The sequence below is a fragment of the Pangasianodon hypophthalmus genome, chromosome 25, assembly GCF_027358585.1.
Source record: "Pangasianodon hypophthalmus isolate fPanHyp1 chromosome 25, fPanHyp1.pri, whole genome shotgun sequence".
In the NCBI taxonomy this organism is placed as follows: Eukaryota; Metazoa; Chordata; class Actinopteri; order Siluriformes; family Pangasiidae; genus Pangasianodon; species Pangasianodon hypophthalmus.
The window spans coordinates 2,027,752-2,047,449 of NC_069734.1; the positions used below are offsets into that span (position 1 = coordinate 2,027,752).

Here is a 19,698-nt window from a genome sequence, read left to right on the forward strand (position 1 = left end):
CGACAAATCGCTCGTGCTGCTTGTGGTTCGTCTCTTGTCGCCGTGATGCGAGCGTTACTGTTGTAGCATTACTACAATCTGTACAGCGTTTTTAGCGCTGATGAGAAAGGGTATTAGCCAAAATCTAGCCTAGAGCACATGATTTACTACAGTATACAGTTTAATTGTCTTTAAAATGAATTAAAAATTAATTCTACTTTTAATAAAATGGAAAAAAAGTGTGTAAATTGGTGGTTTGGTGTACATTACGTGCCAGGCTTAGCAGCGTGACATACAACACCATATAACACCAACATATACCTATATACAGTATCTATACATCATCTTCTAACTATTTAAACACAAATTAACGTAAAATAACGCACTAATCAGTGTGCTAAGAATAACCGTACTAGCTACAAACGCTCTCCAGAGACACCACTGATCTCTGCTACTTCCTTCCAAGCTTTATTTTTCTTCATGTCTCTATACACATTTAATGAGAGGTGGTACATGACAGGGATAAGATGAAACCATGGTTATAGGTTTTTCTTCCATTATTTTCGAGTCAATTAGAAACATCTAAAGTTTGTTATACTTCATATAGTTATGATTTAGCCATGGCGTCTTTGGTGAAAAAGCTTGTAATTGTTGGCTTTATCTCTGGCTCTATAGACAAACCAATGATACTGAGCTTATGGAGGATTACAGGCTCCATCTGCACATATGTATACTCGCCTCATAGGCATTAAAATGCTTCTTTATGAATGTTGTTCTTAATAACCAGTGCCTCAGATACACACAACATGGCCGAAGAGTGGCTTATAGAAGAGCTGCGTCCAGGGCCTTATCTCCAAATCCATGTATGCGTACCCCATGACATCATGCTGGTGGAGGATTATGTTCTTTCTCAGTGAATATCTACACCAGACTCATGTCACGAGCACTGCAAATATCCTTATATATAAAACATAAAGCCAACAGAAGTTATGAGAACTAATGAGGTTTTAATCTGTTCCTACAGAAGAGCAGCGTTCGCAGCGTTATCTCTGGGTCCATCCGTATGCCGATGACATCATGGTCATGGGGATTACGGGAGGATCTGTCAGCGTGTAAATCACGGTTAGGGAAGCGACCCTGAAATGCTAGCGCAGGGTCATCAAGTTCTTATCTCCTGTTTTTTGAGACAACAAATCTTGGCCTGACGTGAGCTCGGCGGCTCGGGGGTCGGATCGGAGCCGCCTTTGAAACGGCCGCAGTGTTTGTTCTGTTGGATGACACAGCGGGGAGATAACGCCGGTCGCACGGGCCGGTGGTTAATGATTTACACACCGCACTGAACACGTGGGAACAAATCCATCTGCTGAGAAGAAGAGAGAAGAGCAGTAGCAGTGCTTTGATCAGGAGTCACCAAGTCATGGCAAAAAATAATAATTAAATACCTGATAATAGAGACAGAGCTGCATACATCAGAATTAAAATAACAAGCATGATGAACAGATAAGCAGTGTTTGCTATTAGCCATTACTTTCATTTAAATCTGTCATTTCTACAGTTCCATATATGGCAATTAATGTGTCTTACCGTAGAGCTACGTTGTAATAACAATAAGGTTAGGTTACGTTCAACTCTATTGTCATTGTCAGAGTACGAGTACGGAGACAAACGCAAGGAACAGACTCGAGAAGACCGGACTTGCCAGGCTTCCTTGGAAGAACGATCTCGGAAGGACAGGAGGACGCAGAACGCATCTTTGCGAGAATTGAGATGTGCTGCGAACTTCCTGTTGCACGATGGAGCGTCCCAGCACATTTCCAGCAGTGAGACATGACCACCGAACAGACAATAAATTCAACACTGCAACATTCCTAAAGTGGATGATTGCAGAATTCTTTTCTTATTGAAGAACAACCCCTTCACAACATCTAGCCAAGTCAGGAACACTCTGGAGGAGGTAGGCCTATCATTGTCAAAGTCTACAATCAAGAGCCACCTTCATGAATGTAAATACAGACGGTTTACCTCAAGATGCAAACCTCTGGTAACACTCAAGAACACAAAGGCCAGATTAGACTTTGCTAAAAAACCTCTAAAAAAAAGCCTGACCAGTTCTGATGCAAGATTAACTTGTACCAGAATGATGGGAAGAGAAAAGTATGGAGAAGAAAGGAAGGGCTCATGATCCAAAGCATACCACATCATCCGTCAAACATGTGGAGGCAGTGTTATGGCATGGGCATGTTTGGCTGCCAATGGAACTGGGTCACTGGGGTTTATTGATAATGTGACTGTTGATAGAAGTAGCAGGATGAATTCTGAAGTGTATAGAGCTGTACCCAAAACATACTGTGAAAGCAGCCCAAGAGCTTGGAAATTAAATATTCTTAAATGGCCGAGTCAGTCACCTGACCTCAACCCAACTGAGCTGCTTTTCACTTACTGAAGACAAATCTGAAGGCAGAAAGATCCACAAACAAGCAGCAACTGAAGATGGCTGCAGTAAAGACCTGGCAAATCATCTCAAGGGAGGAAACTCAGCATTTGGTGATGTCCATGGGGTCCAGACTTCAGGTAGTCATTGACTGCAAAGGATTTACCTCCAAGTAATAAAAATAATCCTAATATTTATGATTATATTAGTTTGTCCCATTACTTTTGAGCCTGTGAAAATGGAGGAACTCTGTAAAAAATGGCTGTAATTCCTAAACGGTTAATGCAATATTTTTGTTAAACCCCTTGAATTAAAGCTGAAAGTCTACGCTTCAGTCACATCTTGACTGCTTCATTTCAAATCCACTGTGGTGGTGTACAGAGGCAAAATGACCAAAACTATGTCACTGTCCCAATATTTATGGACCTGACTGTATAGCTCAGTCTAAATCATATATCAAAATCATTCTGTTTAGATGCATATTTAGATTATTGTCATTAAAAAGACATTAAAACAGTTATGGGTCAGGCTTCTGTCATGCGCTACTGTTTTGCTGCAGTGACTTCTGGGATGTCGAGCAGGTTCAGTGCGCTCAAGTCTGCATCCGATGCATCCTCGATATCAAGAGCACATCCGGGTATTTTCATGCGTCCCCGGTGGTTGCGTTCTTGAGTACTGGAATTGAACTTCGGCGATGGCTGATGACGTAGAGCGAGTACACAAGGACGCGAGATCTGATAAGAACACAGATTGAGAAACGGCTACTGAAATGCAGATGGCATCCAACCAGTAGTGCAAATAGCAAATAAGTTAAACGAGATAAATAAAGTGATGGTGCAATAATTTAACAGTGTACAGGTATAAAGATAAACAGTGTGATGCATACAAGTAATGCAAATAGCAATTAAGTTCAATGAAATAATAAGAATTATGATGCAATAAGTTGAGATAAACAGTATACAGGTAGAGGTAAACAGCATGATGCATGCAATATCATACAGTAGATACATATAGTGGATTACAGTAAATGCAGATGTACAAACAGCAATAATGTCTGATATAAATAACTGTAGTAGTGACAGATAATTGCAGTAAAGTGCAAGTACTTGTAGATAATAGCATTAATGTACAATACAGTATAGTATGGTGTCTAATGCTACTGTTTAGTTATTAGGTGGAGGCTGGCAGAGTTCAGCATCAGTACAGCAGAAGGGAAAAAGCTGTTCATGAGGCTTTTTGTGCAACAACGCAGACTTCTGTAGCGTTTTCCTGATGGGAGATGCACAAACAGTCCGTGGTGGGGACAGGAGGTGTCCTTGATAATAGCTCTCGCTCTCTGCAAGCAGCGTTTTTGGGCAGCTGTGTTCCAGTGATATGTTTTCACTACCCGCTGTAGTGCCTTCTGGTCACACACTGTGCAGTCGTTGTTCCGTACTGTGATGCGGTTTGTAAGGATGCTCTCATCAGTCCAGTGATAGAAGTTCACCATGATCTGAGGAGCAAGATGAGCTTTCTTCAGTCTCCTCAGAAAGTACGGGCGCTGTTGCACCTAAACACACAACAAAACACACAGTATCAGTAACTTTGCCGTAAAGCTCAGTGCTAAAATCTTTTACGTCTTTTTGATTGCTTCCATTATTTTGTCTTCCGAAGTTTTTATTAAAAATTAAAGTGCAACAAGTGTGAACTTGAAGTAAAGCTAGGTAAGGCTAAATAATGTTAGCATAGCTAGATCGCTAATGTTTGCTAGCTAGCTAGCTTGATATTTTAAGAATAACTTATATAGCTTATCTTCATATAGCTTTCTTCATGTTGTTTTCTCTGTGGTGTTCAGGATAAGGGTTACGATGGACCGATTCATGGCTGCATGAATCTACAGTCTGGGCTCAGAAGAAATCAGCCCCAGCCTCGCTTCTTGCTTCTTTATTTTTATTGGTGCTGCTGTTGCACTCGGCTCTGCAAAAAAATTAATTTCTTATTTATTTTCCTGGCAGAGATGGAGGGATTAGCCCTGCTAGCCTGTTTACAGCAGCCTGATGTCCTGATGCTCGGATACAAACAAACCCACTGATATTTGTTCTCTGAAGTGCGATAACGTTTCGGAAAATGTCATCACTGCAGGTTTTTAACCACAAAGTTTCTGATGTAGGAGCGAAACTGAATGCTGGAGTGGTTTCTGAAGGTTTTCTGTGCTAAAGTTAATGCAGTGATGGATTAATGCTGCGTGATTAAACCACCTTCTGAATCTTAAATACGGAGGCGTAAGGATGCGTTTAACACAGTGCAGTGCAGCTACATGGATTTGAGTCGAATTAGAAGAGGGAAAAAAAGAAAGAGGCAGAAAGTAAGAGAAGTATAATGAGGGAAGGTCAGGATATAAAGGTTAATATTTTATAAAAAATACAGTCCAGTTAAACTGAACCGAATGCAGAAAGTGAGAAAATCAGAAGAGAGAAATGGAGAAAGAACGAGAAAGAACAGAAATCCTGAATTCTCTCATTTTACTCATTTCATCAAGTGACGCCAAAAATCACATCAGCTGTAACTCCTGCTCCAGTAACACTCACTTTTATTTTCCTTTCCTTTTCCTTTATTCCTTTATTTGCTTTCTTTTGTTAACTTTATCCATTTTCTTTCATTCTTCCTCCTTTCCTTCATTTTATTTATTTTTCTTTCTTTTTCTCAGTTTCATTGATATTTTGTTCACTATTTCTTTACTTACTTTTTACTTTATTTTACAGTTTCCCATGTTAGCTTCTTTCTTTCTTTCTTTCTTTTTCCTTTTTCCTTTCTTTAAAATCCTTTCTTTTAAAAATCTTTTTTTCTTTTTTCTTTCTTTCTTTCTTTCTTTCTTTTTCTTTCTTTTTTTCCTTTTTGTCTTTCTTTCCGTGCCTGACTCCTGCACGCTCACACGTCTCACATGTGCTCCATTTGGCGAGACAGATGTGTAGTCCCACACTCACAGCTCATCTGTCCACAGAATCATCCATTACCCACAATTCCCTGTGTGTGTGTGTGTGTGTGTGTGTGTGTGTGTGTGTGTGTGTGTGTGTGTGTGTGGGGTGTATTCCTGGGAAAACTGCACTTAAACATTTGATCTGTTAATGTACAACTTCCAGTACAGAGAAGTGAGAATGTACAGAAAGCATTTAACAGTTTCCAGAGGTTAGGATGTAACGTTGTGAAACAAACGTTCCTGCAATGTTCTGGTAACGTCTGTCAGTGTCAGAAATTTGAGAACTGTACTCCTTATTATGTTCCTAATATTCATCATTGATGAGTTTATGAGTAAAGTGTTGTGCTGATATTGGAAAATAATCAACGACAGCACGAGAGTTACTGTTCCCACACTGAAGTTGATTGTTTTCCTTTAACAGCACGTCCCCAAGTGTTTTATTCCTCTTACACCACAGCAATTAACCAACAAATAGTACACCGTACTTTTTATCTATTTATAGTTACATTTAATGTCCATGAAACAAGTTAGTTCCTGTTCTCTCTCGCAGTTTGTCGGGTTTTTTTGTTTGTTTGTTTGTTTTTTACAGAGAAGCCACAAAGAAGCGTAAACTCCTCTGTCCTGAAGATGTCATAAAACTTAAAGTTACAGCTTCACCTCTGACACTGGAGACTCCTTCCATGAATGTTAAATAAACACTTTTCTCCTTCTAGAAAACTTCATATCAACTCCATATCAGCAATTACGCAGGTTTTAATCCATTTATGTCAAGCGTACACTGTACAAGTCCCTGTGAATGAGCTGTTGCTATAGAAACGATGACGCATTAGAACGAGTGCATTAATATAAACCTGCACTGCTGTCAGAGCTGCTGTTATAGAGAATTAATCAACACCGTCATAATAACGTTCTCTCTGAACTGGTTCATTGTCTGGTTTTGGAACCAGGATCATTTCGTATCCATGAAGTTATTCAGTGTTTAAAATCTGTTCAGTCTTCTTTACGGTGTGTGTTTTTTAGATCGACTTTAAAAGCGTGAAGCTGAAGCTGATCTCTGATCTGTACATCTGACCTTGTAATAATATAGATCAACTTCCTCACAGTGTTGTATCTGCTCTCCTCTAGTGGTGGACCATGTGACTAACATCTGCCAGAGAAAACAAAACCTTTAATCTTTTCTTTCTTTCTTTCTTTCTTTCTTTCTTTCCTTCCTCCTGAACTTTTTACCTTTAGCAGCTCATTTTCCTTTTCTTGTCATTTTCCCCTTTATTTCCATTCTTTTGTAATCTTTGTTCTTTGTCCTTTTCTTTCATTCTTCCACTTTTTCTTTCATTTTATTTGTTTTTCTTTTTTCTCAACTTCACTGATATTTCTTCTATATCTCTTCTTCTTCTGATATCTCTTTATTTGCTTTTTCTTTCTTTCTTTCTTTCTTTCTTTCTTTCTTTCTTTGTTTCTTTTTTCTTTCTTTCCCCAATTTTTTTCTTTCTCTTTTCATTGATTTTTCGTTAGCAGCTGATTTTCCTTTTTATCAGTTTTTCTTTCATTTTATGTGTTCTTTTTTTTTTTATATACTTTTACTTCATCTGTTTCTATTTAATGTTTTGTTTAACAACATTTCTGCAGTCTCTTTATTTGCTTTCTTTTTTCTTTGCTTTTTCATTCTTCACCATTTCCTCCCTTTTATTTTTTATCTTTATTTCTTTCTCTTTTTTCCTCATTTTGTCCTTTCTTTTTCACCTCTCAGCTTCATTTTTTTACTTTAGTAACTTCAGTAGTTGCTTTCCTTGTTTTTTCTTCTTTATTTGTTTTTTTCTTCTCTTTGTTCTTTTTGCTTCCCTTCTTTCATTCTTCCTTTTTTGCTCCATTCTGCTTATATTTCTTTTTTCCCCTCTCCTTTTCTTTTTTCTTACATTCTCTTTCTCTTTCCTTACTTATTTTCCTTCTTGTTATTTTTTTCGATTTTTTTTTCAGTCCTCCACCAGGCTCAGTATTTCCTTCAGGACGTCTAGTAGAAATAAACGTCAGTGAGACTGAAATGAACAGCGGCTCTGTAGAACATTTCCTGTGCTCTATTATTAAAAATATCTTCTATACACTTTATTTCCACTTGATGGAGACAAAGAACCACAAATACAAATCTTTCTTCTTCTTCTTCTTCTCCTTCTCTATCACTACATCTCACTACTTCTCTATTTACTTTATTTTCTCAGTTAAGGTCTCAGAAGGAGTGAAAACACACTGATTCAGTTTGGAAGGAAACATTATTTGACATTTTTCTCTGTAAGTCCGTTATAATCTGCAGTAATTATAAATGACACTGTGCTTTCTGTGCACATATCTGTAAAGAGGCGTGTCGTGTCCTTTCATTAAGCCCAGGGAATATCTCTGTGTGTGCAGTTTTAGTATGAACTTCTCACTACGTGTGTAACTCTGAATTTATTACATAAAGAATTTTTTAAAAAAATTATTCCGTGTCAATTCAGCCAAATGCCAAAAAGTTGCCTCCATCAAAGTCTTCAGATTATTTCAGACTTACTTTAAGCTAAGAGTGATATTAGAAACTGAGAATTACCAGAGAAGTGCTGCTCAGATATTGATGCCTGGTTTTATATTGGAGGATTGTTGTGTTGGATTTTTTGTACAAATTAAGCTTTCGTTACTTTTTGTTGGCTTTTGTTTCAGTGATGAATCCAAGATGTGCTCTTGTTCAAATGTTCTGCTCCGAGCTGATGTACTTCTCAGAGATACTAGATAACGTCAAAGCTGTATCTGTCTTATTCTCTGAAATGCAGGAACTGCAAAGTGCAATATTCACATTAAAACGTCGTTCTGAAGCACTTTTCAGATGGTCATTATTGTAGATACCCCCTATAATTTTTCATAATACTAGTCACAAATAGAAAAATTGAAGATTTTCTTAAATTTGAAGCCTTATAACTAAGAGTAGATGCCATATCTGCTGTCCACAGTGGTGGTGTTGTCGTCATAACCATCTTCTCTAACAGTCCAGCAAGTTTCACGCCTCTGTCTACAATCATCATCTTTCTCTGAGCTTCTGAAAAGTGAATTTTCAGCCATTTTGAAGGACAAAAAAAAAAAAAAAAAAAAAAAAAAAAAAAAGTCAGAGCTTTGAGCTGGACTACCTGAGAAGTAGACTAACTCTGAAATGTTTTTCTTAGCTCATTTTAATTAAAGCCACCAAAAACATCATAATATCTTTACTTTCTATGCATCGCATTTTAAAAAGAAATGATCAGATCACTACAAGATTTGAGATTTGTCAGTCCTTTGTACCGAATTCTCTGTACTAAAAGTTTTAGTAAACTCTGGCTGAGTTGGGGATCTCGTATGGGAAGCTGTACTGTAGTGGCTTTGGGGCTGCAGTTGCCACGAGCAGCTTCGTACTAAGGAAAGTGGATAGATTTTAACCAACCGGACTTCTTGCGAAAACTGTGATGAATTTACTGGTTGTACAATTGCACTATTTGTCCATATTGTACACAATAATAGAAGGGATTTATTTATAATCACACTATCCGTTGCACCCAGATGAGGATGAGTCCCTTTTGAGTCTGGTTCCTCTCAAGGTTTCTTCCTCATGTCGTCTCAGGGAGTTTTTCCTCACCACCATCACCTCTGGCTCGCTCATTAGGGATAAATTCACATATTTACAATATATTTTGAATCCATTTATTTCTGTAAAGCTGCTTTGTGACAATGTCCATTGTTAAAAGCGCTACACAAATAAAATTGAATTGAATGGAATTGATATGGAATGACTGTGTTGTTATTGCATTTGTAATTAAATAGTTATTTGTTAAACACAAGCTATTTACTCTCCTGTAGAATAAAATAAAGTGCAAACCCACAAACCTAAATTTTATAATGAAGAGCAGTTTGCAGAAATGTTCTTGAATGAGTACACAGGGTCTCACAAGGGAAATTAATTTACGGGACATAATAATGGTCCGTCTAAAATGTGTGCTGTGAATGTTCAGTGTCGTTGCTCATCAGTGTGAGGAAAATAAAACCTTTCTCACATCCTGCTGTTAACTCCTGACATTTCACTGCGAAACTCCAACATTAAATTAAAGCCACACTCTCAGGATCTTCACTGCCATGGTTTTTATTGCAGTCTAACGCATTTAGTATTAAAGCTGATTCCTTTATGAGTCCTCAGGAGTCCTGAGAAACTCACTTAGAGCTTAGAATCAAAATTAAAGTCAATAAAATGCCAGCTGATTCCAGTTAGAGATTCGGAATTGCTTCCTTAATCCACATTTATTGCTGTTTGTGTGGAAAAAGTGTTACAAATCTGTCCACCGAGGAAATACATATATATATTGAAATTCTTTTCTGCCAGACATTCATTCGTTTTCAGTAAGCGCTTTATCTAGGGTTAGGTTCGTGATGGAGCTGGAGATAATCCCAGGAACATTGAGCACAAGGCAGGAGAATTCACCCCGGACTGGAACGCCGGTACTGCTTCTGCAAAACATTGGTTTTAAAATGACTGAATATTTGGTGAAGTCTCACCTGGAGACAATAACATCACTGTGTCTGCTCCTGTAATGTCTAACAAAGTGCGCACTTGTAGAGAAGCCTTGGATCCTTCTCCATGCATCCCACGTTTCTAAAAATAAAGCTGTCCAGGAAAGTAAGACGAGTTCACCATAACTTCTCAAAATCGAATACACCCTCTAAGGATGTAAAAATATCAGCCGCGGTTTCATCATCAGCCGCCGGGAATGAACGCTGCACTCGATCACTCGGGATTTAATCAGGATGTGGAGAAGTAGGACAGACGCACACCGCTGCACGTCTCAGCAATTTCTTTTTCTTTTTCTTTTTTCCCACATCGAGCTGATTTTCTGAGAAGAATACAAAATTGATTTTCAGGTCAAATGTACAAGAAAAGAAAAACGAGTTTAGACTGGCCGTAAGGGCGGAGATGGATTCATTACTGTGTTTATCTGTTAGGGCTGAAAAAACATCATTTTAATCAAATACAATTAAAAAAAAAATAACCCTGTTTGATACTTTATTTAATGTCTACAAAATAACTTGTATTAAAAGTAGTAAATAAAAAAATACATATTTAACACTGAAAAGTAGTATTTTTCTTGTAATTTTTTTAAAATCAAATCTTTAAAATTTACACCTTTAAAGGTTTAAATATAATTTTTTTTTTTAACCAGTTAAAATAAAGTAATAAAAAGATATCACAATATCCACAGTGTCTCAGGAAAGTGTACTGTGATTATAATTTATCACAATTTTATATCATCCTCTCACTCAGCCCTGCTACAGACTCGACCTCATCCACTTTATAAATGTGAAGTGGTAATCATAAACCTCAATAAAATTGCTAATATTGTGGTTATTATATCGTGTCATGAATTCATTATGGCTTCAGCTCTGACGAAGAAGAAGAAGAAGACTGAAGATTTCTGTCTGTTTCAGACACAGTGGTCGTTACGAGACGCCTCAGTGCTTTGACTTTAAAGCCCTTTTAACTTTTATGAGGGAAAACATTACTCTTTTTATAGCCTCTCTCTTTCTCTCTTTCTCTCTCTCTCGCTCTCTCTCTCGCTCTGTCTCGAGCACAGATATGATTCTGGAGTCTGCCGTTAATTTGCAAATGTGTTCTGTCTGATTTAATGATTCGTTTCGAGAAGGTACAGAAGAAAGATGACAACTGGATTATGTGGAAATGAGAACCTTGGTCTGGCGCTTTCTCCATTGTCTCCATTATCTCCAGGAAATTGTTAACTTAAAGTGAATTTCTGATTTTAACATTAAATATGAGCGGTTTATGTCGAACCCTTAAAAGGTTCTATGTAGAACCTTGTAACAAAGTGTTTCTCTGTCAGACTAGAACCCCTTTAGATGGCCATCAGATTCTGATCCTCAGTAATGATACAAAACTTGTTGAGGTTTGTAAACAATATGGCCGCCACATGCCAATTGATTTGATTGCACGGCAGAGCTTAATTTCCTCAAACACACACATGATATATTAGATGGCTTCTGGGGCTGTGTGTTAAGGTTGGGCCATGGTCATCCATAGTGGGTGGAGTTATCAAAGTCTGATCAGATCTTCTGTATGAGGATTCCTGACTGGGTTACTTCAAAATCATGGCCGCCATCAGCCAGTCAACTTTCACAGTGATCTTCAGTCTTATCCACAAAGGGTCAGTGTGGCTGCAGGCTTCATTCCAGCCAAACAGCTTCACACTTGATGGCTGATTGGAGACCAAGATAAACTGATTAAACAAGTGGAACAAGGTGTGAGTCCTGCTTGGTTGGAATGAAAGCCTTGGTGCTTTTGGTGGACTGAAGACCGCAGTGCTATGGTCTCGTTTGTCTTCTGTGTGACTCGGCAAAAACTGGCCACTGGAGGCGCTGTTTGTGAAGGGTGCTTGGCTACGGTTTTTTTTTTTAAGCATCATGCTTGCCATTATAAAAGACAAAGGTCCTACAACACCATTGGTTTGGTGTGGGAGTTGGTGGCTTTGTGGTAAAAGCCTTGCCTTGAAACTCAGAGGTTGTTGGTTCAAATCCTGCTCGTTACTGGGGTTGTGTGGAGACAGAATGGCTGTGGAGAGTGGTTCTTGAAGACCACAGGGAAAGTGTGGGTGATAGAGTTTTTGCAGCATATCCATTATATGCAAAACTAAGTCGACGCTCTCTCGCCAAGCTCTATAACCCCATCTTTTCATCTGACCAGACCCTGGGGGGGGCAGCTGCCCGGATATTCCCCCCCTCAGGTTACGCCCTCCAGCACCCAATTCTTGAACCTGCCACGCTCGTATCCTTGAGACCTGGCTGGGGTTTGAACCAGCAACCTCACGCCTGAGAGGCATAGCTCATCCAATTGAGCCACAAGATCTCATGCTTGGGCTTAGTTTTTTATAAAACTTTGCACTTCTTTATGCGTAACCCCGAGCTAAAGTTGAAGCTCAGGCTTGAACTGAGGAGTTCAGGCACCAGAGGCCATCATGCTAACCACTGCACCACCAGGTTGTAGGTCTTAATAAATGGCGCAAAGAGGTGCAACAGCATGGAAGAGGAGATGATTGAGGTTTGGTGCTCGTCATCTCCATGTAGATTCTCTCAGTAACAGGAAGCACAGATGTGAGAGCACTGCTGACCAACACACTGATGGAGCAGTTGGTGTGCTGTACCTGTGTCATTTCTGGGAAAAGTTTAAAAATGGGTTCCTCTGTTAAAGTGGAGGCGCTCGTTTGGCTTTTATTTTTTTTGTGAAATATATGCAAGGAGGCTCATATTTTCAGGTCTTTGTTTAATTAGCAGTAATAGTGATTTTATATGCAGTGTTTAAATCCAGACCCAACCACAACCTCCACCTGGTAGAAGCTCAACTCTAACCTCTGCACCACTGAGGGACACGGGCAGAGCTTTACACAAAGAACAGCTGTTTGGTATGTACTGTAAGGAGCTGATTTCAGTACGCAGCATATAATTAACCAAAGTATCCTAGTAGCACTCATTTCTCATTGTACACACTTTATTAACCAAATTTTACGATATCATTTGGGAAGGGAGTCAACATTACAGCAGAGTCCAGGATGAAAGCATTCTGGGTAAATGATGGAATAAGCAAGTTAATTTTTTTTTAAGAAACACAAGCACTTTACCTTCAGGTTCTCTGGTCATCTGTTACAAATCATGGCACCATTCTACAGGGATGTTGTTGCCTGAACTCTCTTTTATTTATTTTTATTGTTATTTATTTCTCCATTCTCACACATTGTGTGTTGCCTCTCAGACCATTGACCCCTGATGGGGGGATTGAACCATCAACCCCCTGACCCAAAGGCAATGCTCATCCAGTTGAGCCACAAGATCTCATACATAAGATATTTTTTTTGTATTTTTAGTCTCAAATTGTGGCACTAACGCACAAAAGAAGAAAAGCAAAACTGCAATGTAATACACGATCCAAATATGGTCCAGTATTTCATTTATTTATATTTCTATTTTTTATTTGTACTTGATCTGAGGTAACTAACGTAGCTAGCTAATGCACTTTATTTTGAAATCAACTAACATTTGATTTATAAAGAACTAAAGTAGTGTTTGTGTGTGAACGTGCCCAGTTTGGGTGAATCCGTAACCTCAGCTTCATGTTCTTGGCTGACAGGAGAGGAACCCGATGTGGTTTTCTGCTGCTGTCGCTCATCTGCCTCAAGGTTTGGCATGTTCTGAGATGCTTTTCAGCTAACCACATCTGCAAAGAGTGCTTATTTGAGTTACCGTAGCCTTCATGTCAGCTCAAACCAGTGTGGCCTGAACCAGCTCTCCTCTGAATGAGCAGATACACAGGGGTTTGTAATTAACACGTGGATGTGTGCAATCAGATTGTATGGAGTTGTTGATGGGTTATCAGTCACTGAAGTGATTTTTTTGGTCCCGCCCACTTGATATTGGATTGAGTATAATGTGGCTCATTTCCTCAAATGACTTTGACATTGCTGCTCTAAAGGAACTCTGAATGAGTCCATTTACTGCCAGAAGTTCTTTATTATGCCTGTCATACATACTAGGATTGCTGTTAGTGTAATGAATTGTAAGGAACACTTTCAGAAATGTATTCCTTACCGCCAGATCTCAAGGTAACTTTCCTGCTTCTAGCCAGTTTCATATCCGAAACGTCTTCACAGACAGATTTCTGTAGATTTTGCCATGCGATTTAGATTGTTATCTTGGTGTTGGGTTACACCCATGTTTTGTAGATAAACTATTAGAGATTTTTCTATTCAAAAACCATAAAGGGCACAAATTTTTGCACTCAGTTGATTTTTTTTTTTAATTATTTGTTGGCTTTTTTTCTTGGCAAGGTTACCTGACTCATTCCATCTATCAAGTACTCACACACACACACACACACACACACACACACAGAGACACATATTCACGCGCACACACACACACACACACACACAAACCTGGCCAGTCAAGGACTGAAAAGACCAGAACACTTCAGTGTGCACTTCAGATTAGCATTTATTTCATTTCTATACTTAAGGGTCTGTAAAACATCTTCAGGGAGAAAACACACACACACACACACACACACACACACACACACACAAAACAATTCAACACACAGCTTTAATACATTTCAGCGGCACTTTAGGACTAGGAAAGGTCAGCTAAAGCGGCGAAAATCCTTTTAAACATAAAATTGTAGAATAACCTTTTATATTTTACCAAGATTAAGTGCTGAACTTCAGACATCTCATCATTCCATCTGACCACTGAAATGCCATCATGCAACAAAAAATCCACATGCAGAGAGAAGTGAGACGCACGGAAATTTCCACCAGGAGGCAGAAAACTGTTCACAGTGTTTAGTTTTTTTTTTTTAGGCTGATGTAAGTGTGGAACTACATATGGTGAATCAAACGAGCCAAAATTATACATCTGCCATAAATGAATAATGATAATTTTACAAAATAACTCAGTGTAACTTACAGCAGCACACTAAAGACATTCAGAGTGTTCGGTTTTACGATGCTTCTTTTCATTATCACACGTAACATAAACACGCAAATAGTAACGGTTAAGGTTAAAAATCTGAATGCCATGTAATTATCCAAAATTACATCGAAAAATAACTTTCAAATTTTATTTGCGTTTATTTTCCCTTATGTTTTGAATTGCTGTCCTGTTGTACTCTTACATTTAATTTGTAAAATTCTGGAATTCTTTTAATAATAATAACAATAAAATAAAATATTTGCACATTAATTGCTTGGCTGTTTTAATTCATGGTAAGCTCACCTGTCACTCACCCTCAGTGGGTGGGATCAGCTAACTCTTTAGGGTTACGCGTTAGCTTTATTCTGTGTTATTGGTTAACGTTAGCTAGCTAACTAGCCTACGCGCTTGGATTGACCTGATTCTACTTTTCGCATTTTCAACCACAGTAATGCTAACATGCTCTCTATCTGACTCTGATGCTAGCTGTACTGCAAACACACACTGAGAGTAAAACAATAAACTAGCGACAGCAGACCAGAGCAGAATTAATACAATCGATATGAGAAACATCAGTTTGAGTGTGTATAAAGTGTGTAGAAATAAAACTATCACTAAGAATATATTACCCTTGATCTCATGCTACGATCTTATCACAATATTTCATATAAATAAATTATTTTAACTGCAAATAGCCATTAAAACCGACGTCGGCTTTACTAAAAAACCTTGACGTCGAGCTTTCTAGCTCGTGTAAATAATGTTTAGTTCCCGCGGAGATGCCTCAGACTTTATTTAGTTTAATAGTTTAAACTTTATGTAGTGATGGCAACCCCTTGGTGTGATGCTAGTTCGCTAGCTGGAGTATTTAACACCCGATTGCTGGTTCGGTTTTGTTTCCTAGCTATCGCTTAAAATTTATTTTAGAATGAATGTAAATATCTTTACCGTCTGATGCTGAGTGACCGTTGCCTAAATAGCACCAGAGCCATGTTGGAAATATGAGCCAATGGAATTGCATCTATCATGTCAAGTGGGCGGAGCTTATCTCCGTATGGTGCTGTGAACGAGACAAAATTACATTCTGCGACACGCGCTGCCTAAAATCCTGCTTATCATGGAGCTTACTGATAATATTTTGCTCACAATAATAATAGCACTATGTTGTATAACCGATTTTTTTTTAACGGTGTGACTTGTAAACTGGGTCATCAGAGGCCAAATCGAAAAACTAAAGCATTATGTGGCGTAAACTAAAGAGAAACTGAGAAAATGAGGAAGGTGTGGGATGAGAGGGTCAGGAGGTGAACTGAGCTCTCCGGTTTTTAAAAAATCAGTGTAACAGTGCAGTTTAAAAATGTACAAGAGGAAGTGCAAAGGTTGAGTACGCTCTAGACGCTAAAAATAAAAATGTTAAAGACAGAAGGATGGACTGAGAGAAGGAACATACACACAGAGAGAGAGAGAGAGAGAGAGAGAGAGAAAAGATAAAAAGGAAAGTGTGTTCAGCTGACGGAGCAGGGGTCGTCCTTGCAGGGCTTCACTTCCCCCTGCAGCAGCTGGATCATCACAGCTTTAGTCAGATAGCTGGAGGTTCCTTTCTTCCCCAGTGGAGGAGTGTTATAGAACGCCTCCATCTCCATCTGTAACATTATTATTATTATTATTATTATTATTATTATTATTATTATTATTTACATGGCCTTGTGGAATCAATAATTGTAAACAATTATTAATATAACATGAAAACGGGATAGTGGTGGTGGTTGTGGTGATGATGGTGATGATAATGGTTATGGTGTTAGTGATGACAGTGATTCTGATGATGGTGATAGCGGCAATGGTGGTGGTGGTGATGATGGTGATGGTGGTGGTGGTGATAGCAGTGATGATGATGGTGATAGCGGCGATGATGATGGTGATGGTGGTGATGGTGATAGCGGCAATGATGATGGTGATAGCGGTGATGGTGGTGATAGCGGCGATGGTGGTGGTGATAGCGGTGATGATGATGGTGATAGCGGCGATGATGGTGGTGGTGGTGATAGCGGCGATGGTGGTGGTGGTGATAGCGGCGATGGTGGTGGTGATAGCGGTGATGATGATGGTGATAGCGGCGATGATGGTGGTGGTGGTGATAGCGGCGATGGTGGTGGTGGTGATAGCGGCGATGATGGTGGTGGTGGTGATAGCGGCGATGGTGGTGATGATGGTGATGGTGATGGTGATGGTGGTGGTGATGGTGGCGATGGTGATGGTGATAGTGGCAATGGTGGTAGTGGAGGAGACGGTCATAGTGATGGTGACGGTGGCAGTGATGGTGATAGTGGCAATGGTGATAATGGTAATCAGATAATATATAAAATATAAATTAAAAAAAAAACATATATATATATATATATATATATATATATATATATATATATATATGTTTTTTTTTTTATTTATATTTTATATATTATATAATATATAATATATAAAATATATATGGTGATGCCGCTATCACCATCATCAGAATCACCATTTTATATTCCATTTTATATATATATATATAAAATGGAATATAAAATGGTGATAATGATAATGATAGTGGTGATGATGGTAACAGTCACGATGATGGTGATGGTAATAGTGGCGATGATGGTGATAATGGCGATGATGATGGTGATGATAGTGGTAATGATGGTGAAGATGATGATGGTGATGATAGTGGTAATGATGGTGAAGATGATAATGGTGATAATGGTGATAGTGATGATGGCGATGATGGTATTAGTGGTGATGATGGGGATAGTAGTGATGATGATAGTGATAATTGTGGTAATGATGATGATGATGACAATGATGATGAAGAAGATGGTGATTGTGGTGGTGATGATAACGATGGTGATGGAGATGATGATGGTGGTGATAATGGCGATAATGATGGTGATGGAGATGATGGTGGTGATGGTGATAGTGGTGGTGATGATGGTGATGGAGATGATGGTGTTGATGGTGATAATGATAGTGGTGATGATGGTGGTGATAATGGCGATAATGATGGTGGTGGAGATGATGGTGATGATGGGGATAGTGGTGATGATGGTGGTGATAATGGTGATAATGATGGTGGTGGAGATGATGGTGGTGATGGTGATAGTGGTGGTGATGGTGATAGTGGTGATGGTGATAGTGGTGGTGATAATGGTGATGGAGATGATGGTGGTGATAGTGATGATAGTGGTGGTGATGATAATGGCGATAACGATGGTGATGGAGATGGTGGTGATGGTGATAATGATAGTGGTGGCGATGATAGTGGTGGCGATAATAATGGCGATAACGATGGTGGTGATGGTGATGATGTTGAGACAATGACCTTTGTGAAAAAGCGCTATACAAATAAAAATGAATTGAATTGAATTGAATTGAATAATGATAGTGGTCATGATGTTGGTGATAGTGATAGTGGTAGTGGTAGTGACGATGGTGATAGTGATGGTGATGATAGCTCACTCACCTGACTCTGAGCCAGATTGGCTCGTTCGTGATCCCTCTGGAAATCACTGAAGGCTTCTCTCACCAGGTGATCCAGATCCACCTTCTCCTGAAACTCCAGCTCGGGATTTCTCTCCAGCACCAGAGACACCACCATCAGGAGCTGGGAAGAACCGGAGGAGAACCACATCATACACACACACACACACACACACTTTACTGATTTGTCCTGTAATGCATAAACATGTGCTTTAACCAGAGCCTCACCTCCACAATGATCTGTCTGTATTCGGGCAGCACGATGTTCTTCAGCGTGTGCTCCACCAGCAGGGAGAAGTTCATCTCGTACATGGTCATATCAGACAGAGTGGGTTGCTAAAGAGGGGAAAAGTTGTGTGTGTTGTGAAGATAAGAGCCAATAATCAGTTATGTGATACATCACAATATTCACAATATTCATAATTCGAAGGAAGGACGAGGACAAGCCGTCTTCTGAAGTTTCTTCTGGTTACACAATTGCACTTTTTGACCAAAAGTACACAGTTATAGAAGAGAATGATTTATAATCGCACTATCTGGTGTCACCCAGGTGAGACTGGGTTCCCTTTTGAGTCTGGTTCCTCTCAAGGTTTCTTCCTCATGTCGTCTCAGGGACTTTATAGATTTCTGTAAATCTGCTTTGTGACAATGTTCATTGTTAAAAGCGCTATACAGATAAAATTGAATTGAAATTGAAGTTTGCTATTTCACCATTAAAGTGTTATTTTTTTTTTAAAAAAAAAGTATTTGCCCCCTCCCTGATATCCCACATCACTGCACATTTGTATCCTCAACCAATAACACAACTGCTTTGGGTGCACTGAGCTCTGAATGGACGATCGCTCAAACTGCAGCACAGAAGAACAAAAAAGGAATTTTTAGCAAAATGCCAACATGATAGCTTATACACAACTTTCTGACTCGATTATAACTTATTCCATAAAATGGTGTGCAGTTAGTCAGGAGACTAAATTACATTATTACTTATAAATAGTGTGTTAGCTGGCTTTGTAGAAACCAAATGGACAAGGGCAAGTGTGCTGCCTCCTAAACAAACGACCAATGAAGAAAACTTTCATGTGTAAATAGGACAATTGTGTATAAGTAGGACAATTGAACTAGGAAGCTTAAATCAGAAATAATAATTAATATGTATAATAATTCTTAAAACAATTGTATTATTAAATATGTATAAATATTATTATCATCAATAATTTAATAAATAATATAATAATCATTTAATGTAAGAACATAAAGAGAAAATACTCGTACTGAATCACAGCTAAAGCTGCACCAAATTGGA

At 38.8% G+C, this 19,698-nt stretch overlaps 1 protein-coding gene across 3 annotated transcripts in view; it reads right to left on the bottom strand.

Annotated features, from left to right (window-relative positions):
- Positions 1–14,381: 14,381 nt before the first annotated feature.
- phkb (phosphorylase kinase, beta) overlaps positions 14,382–19,698 on the bottom strand; it is a 92,126-nt gene continuing 86,809 nt past the window's right edge. For all 3 annotated transcript variants that reach the window (XM_053229420.1, XM_053229418.1, XM_053229419.1), the window contains 3 exons: positions 18,624–18,731; positions 18,379–18,519; positions 14,382–16,519 (listed from right to left, as the gene is read on the bottom strand). In XM_053229420.1, coding sequence (XP_053085395.1) covers positions 16,382–16,519; positions 18,379–18,519; positions 18,624–18,731 — 387 coding nt within the window. In that variant the 3' untranslated portion in view covers positions 14,382–16,381. The remainder of the gene's footprint in view (positions 16,520–18,378; positions 18,520–18,623; positions 18,732–19,698) is intronic.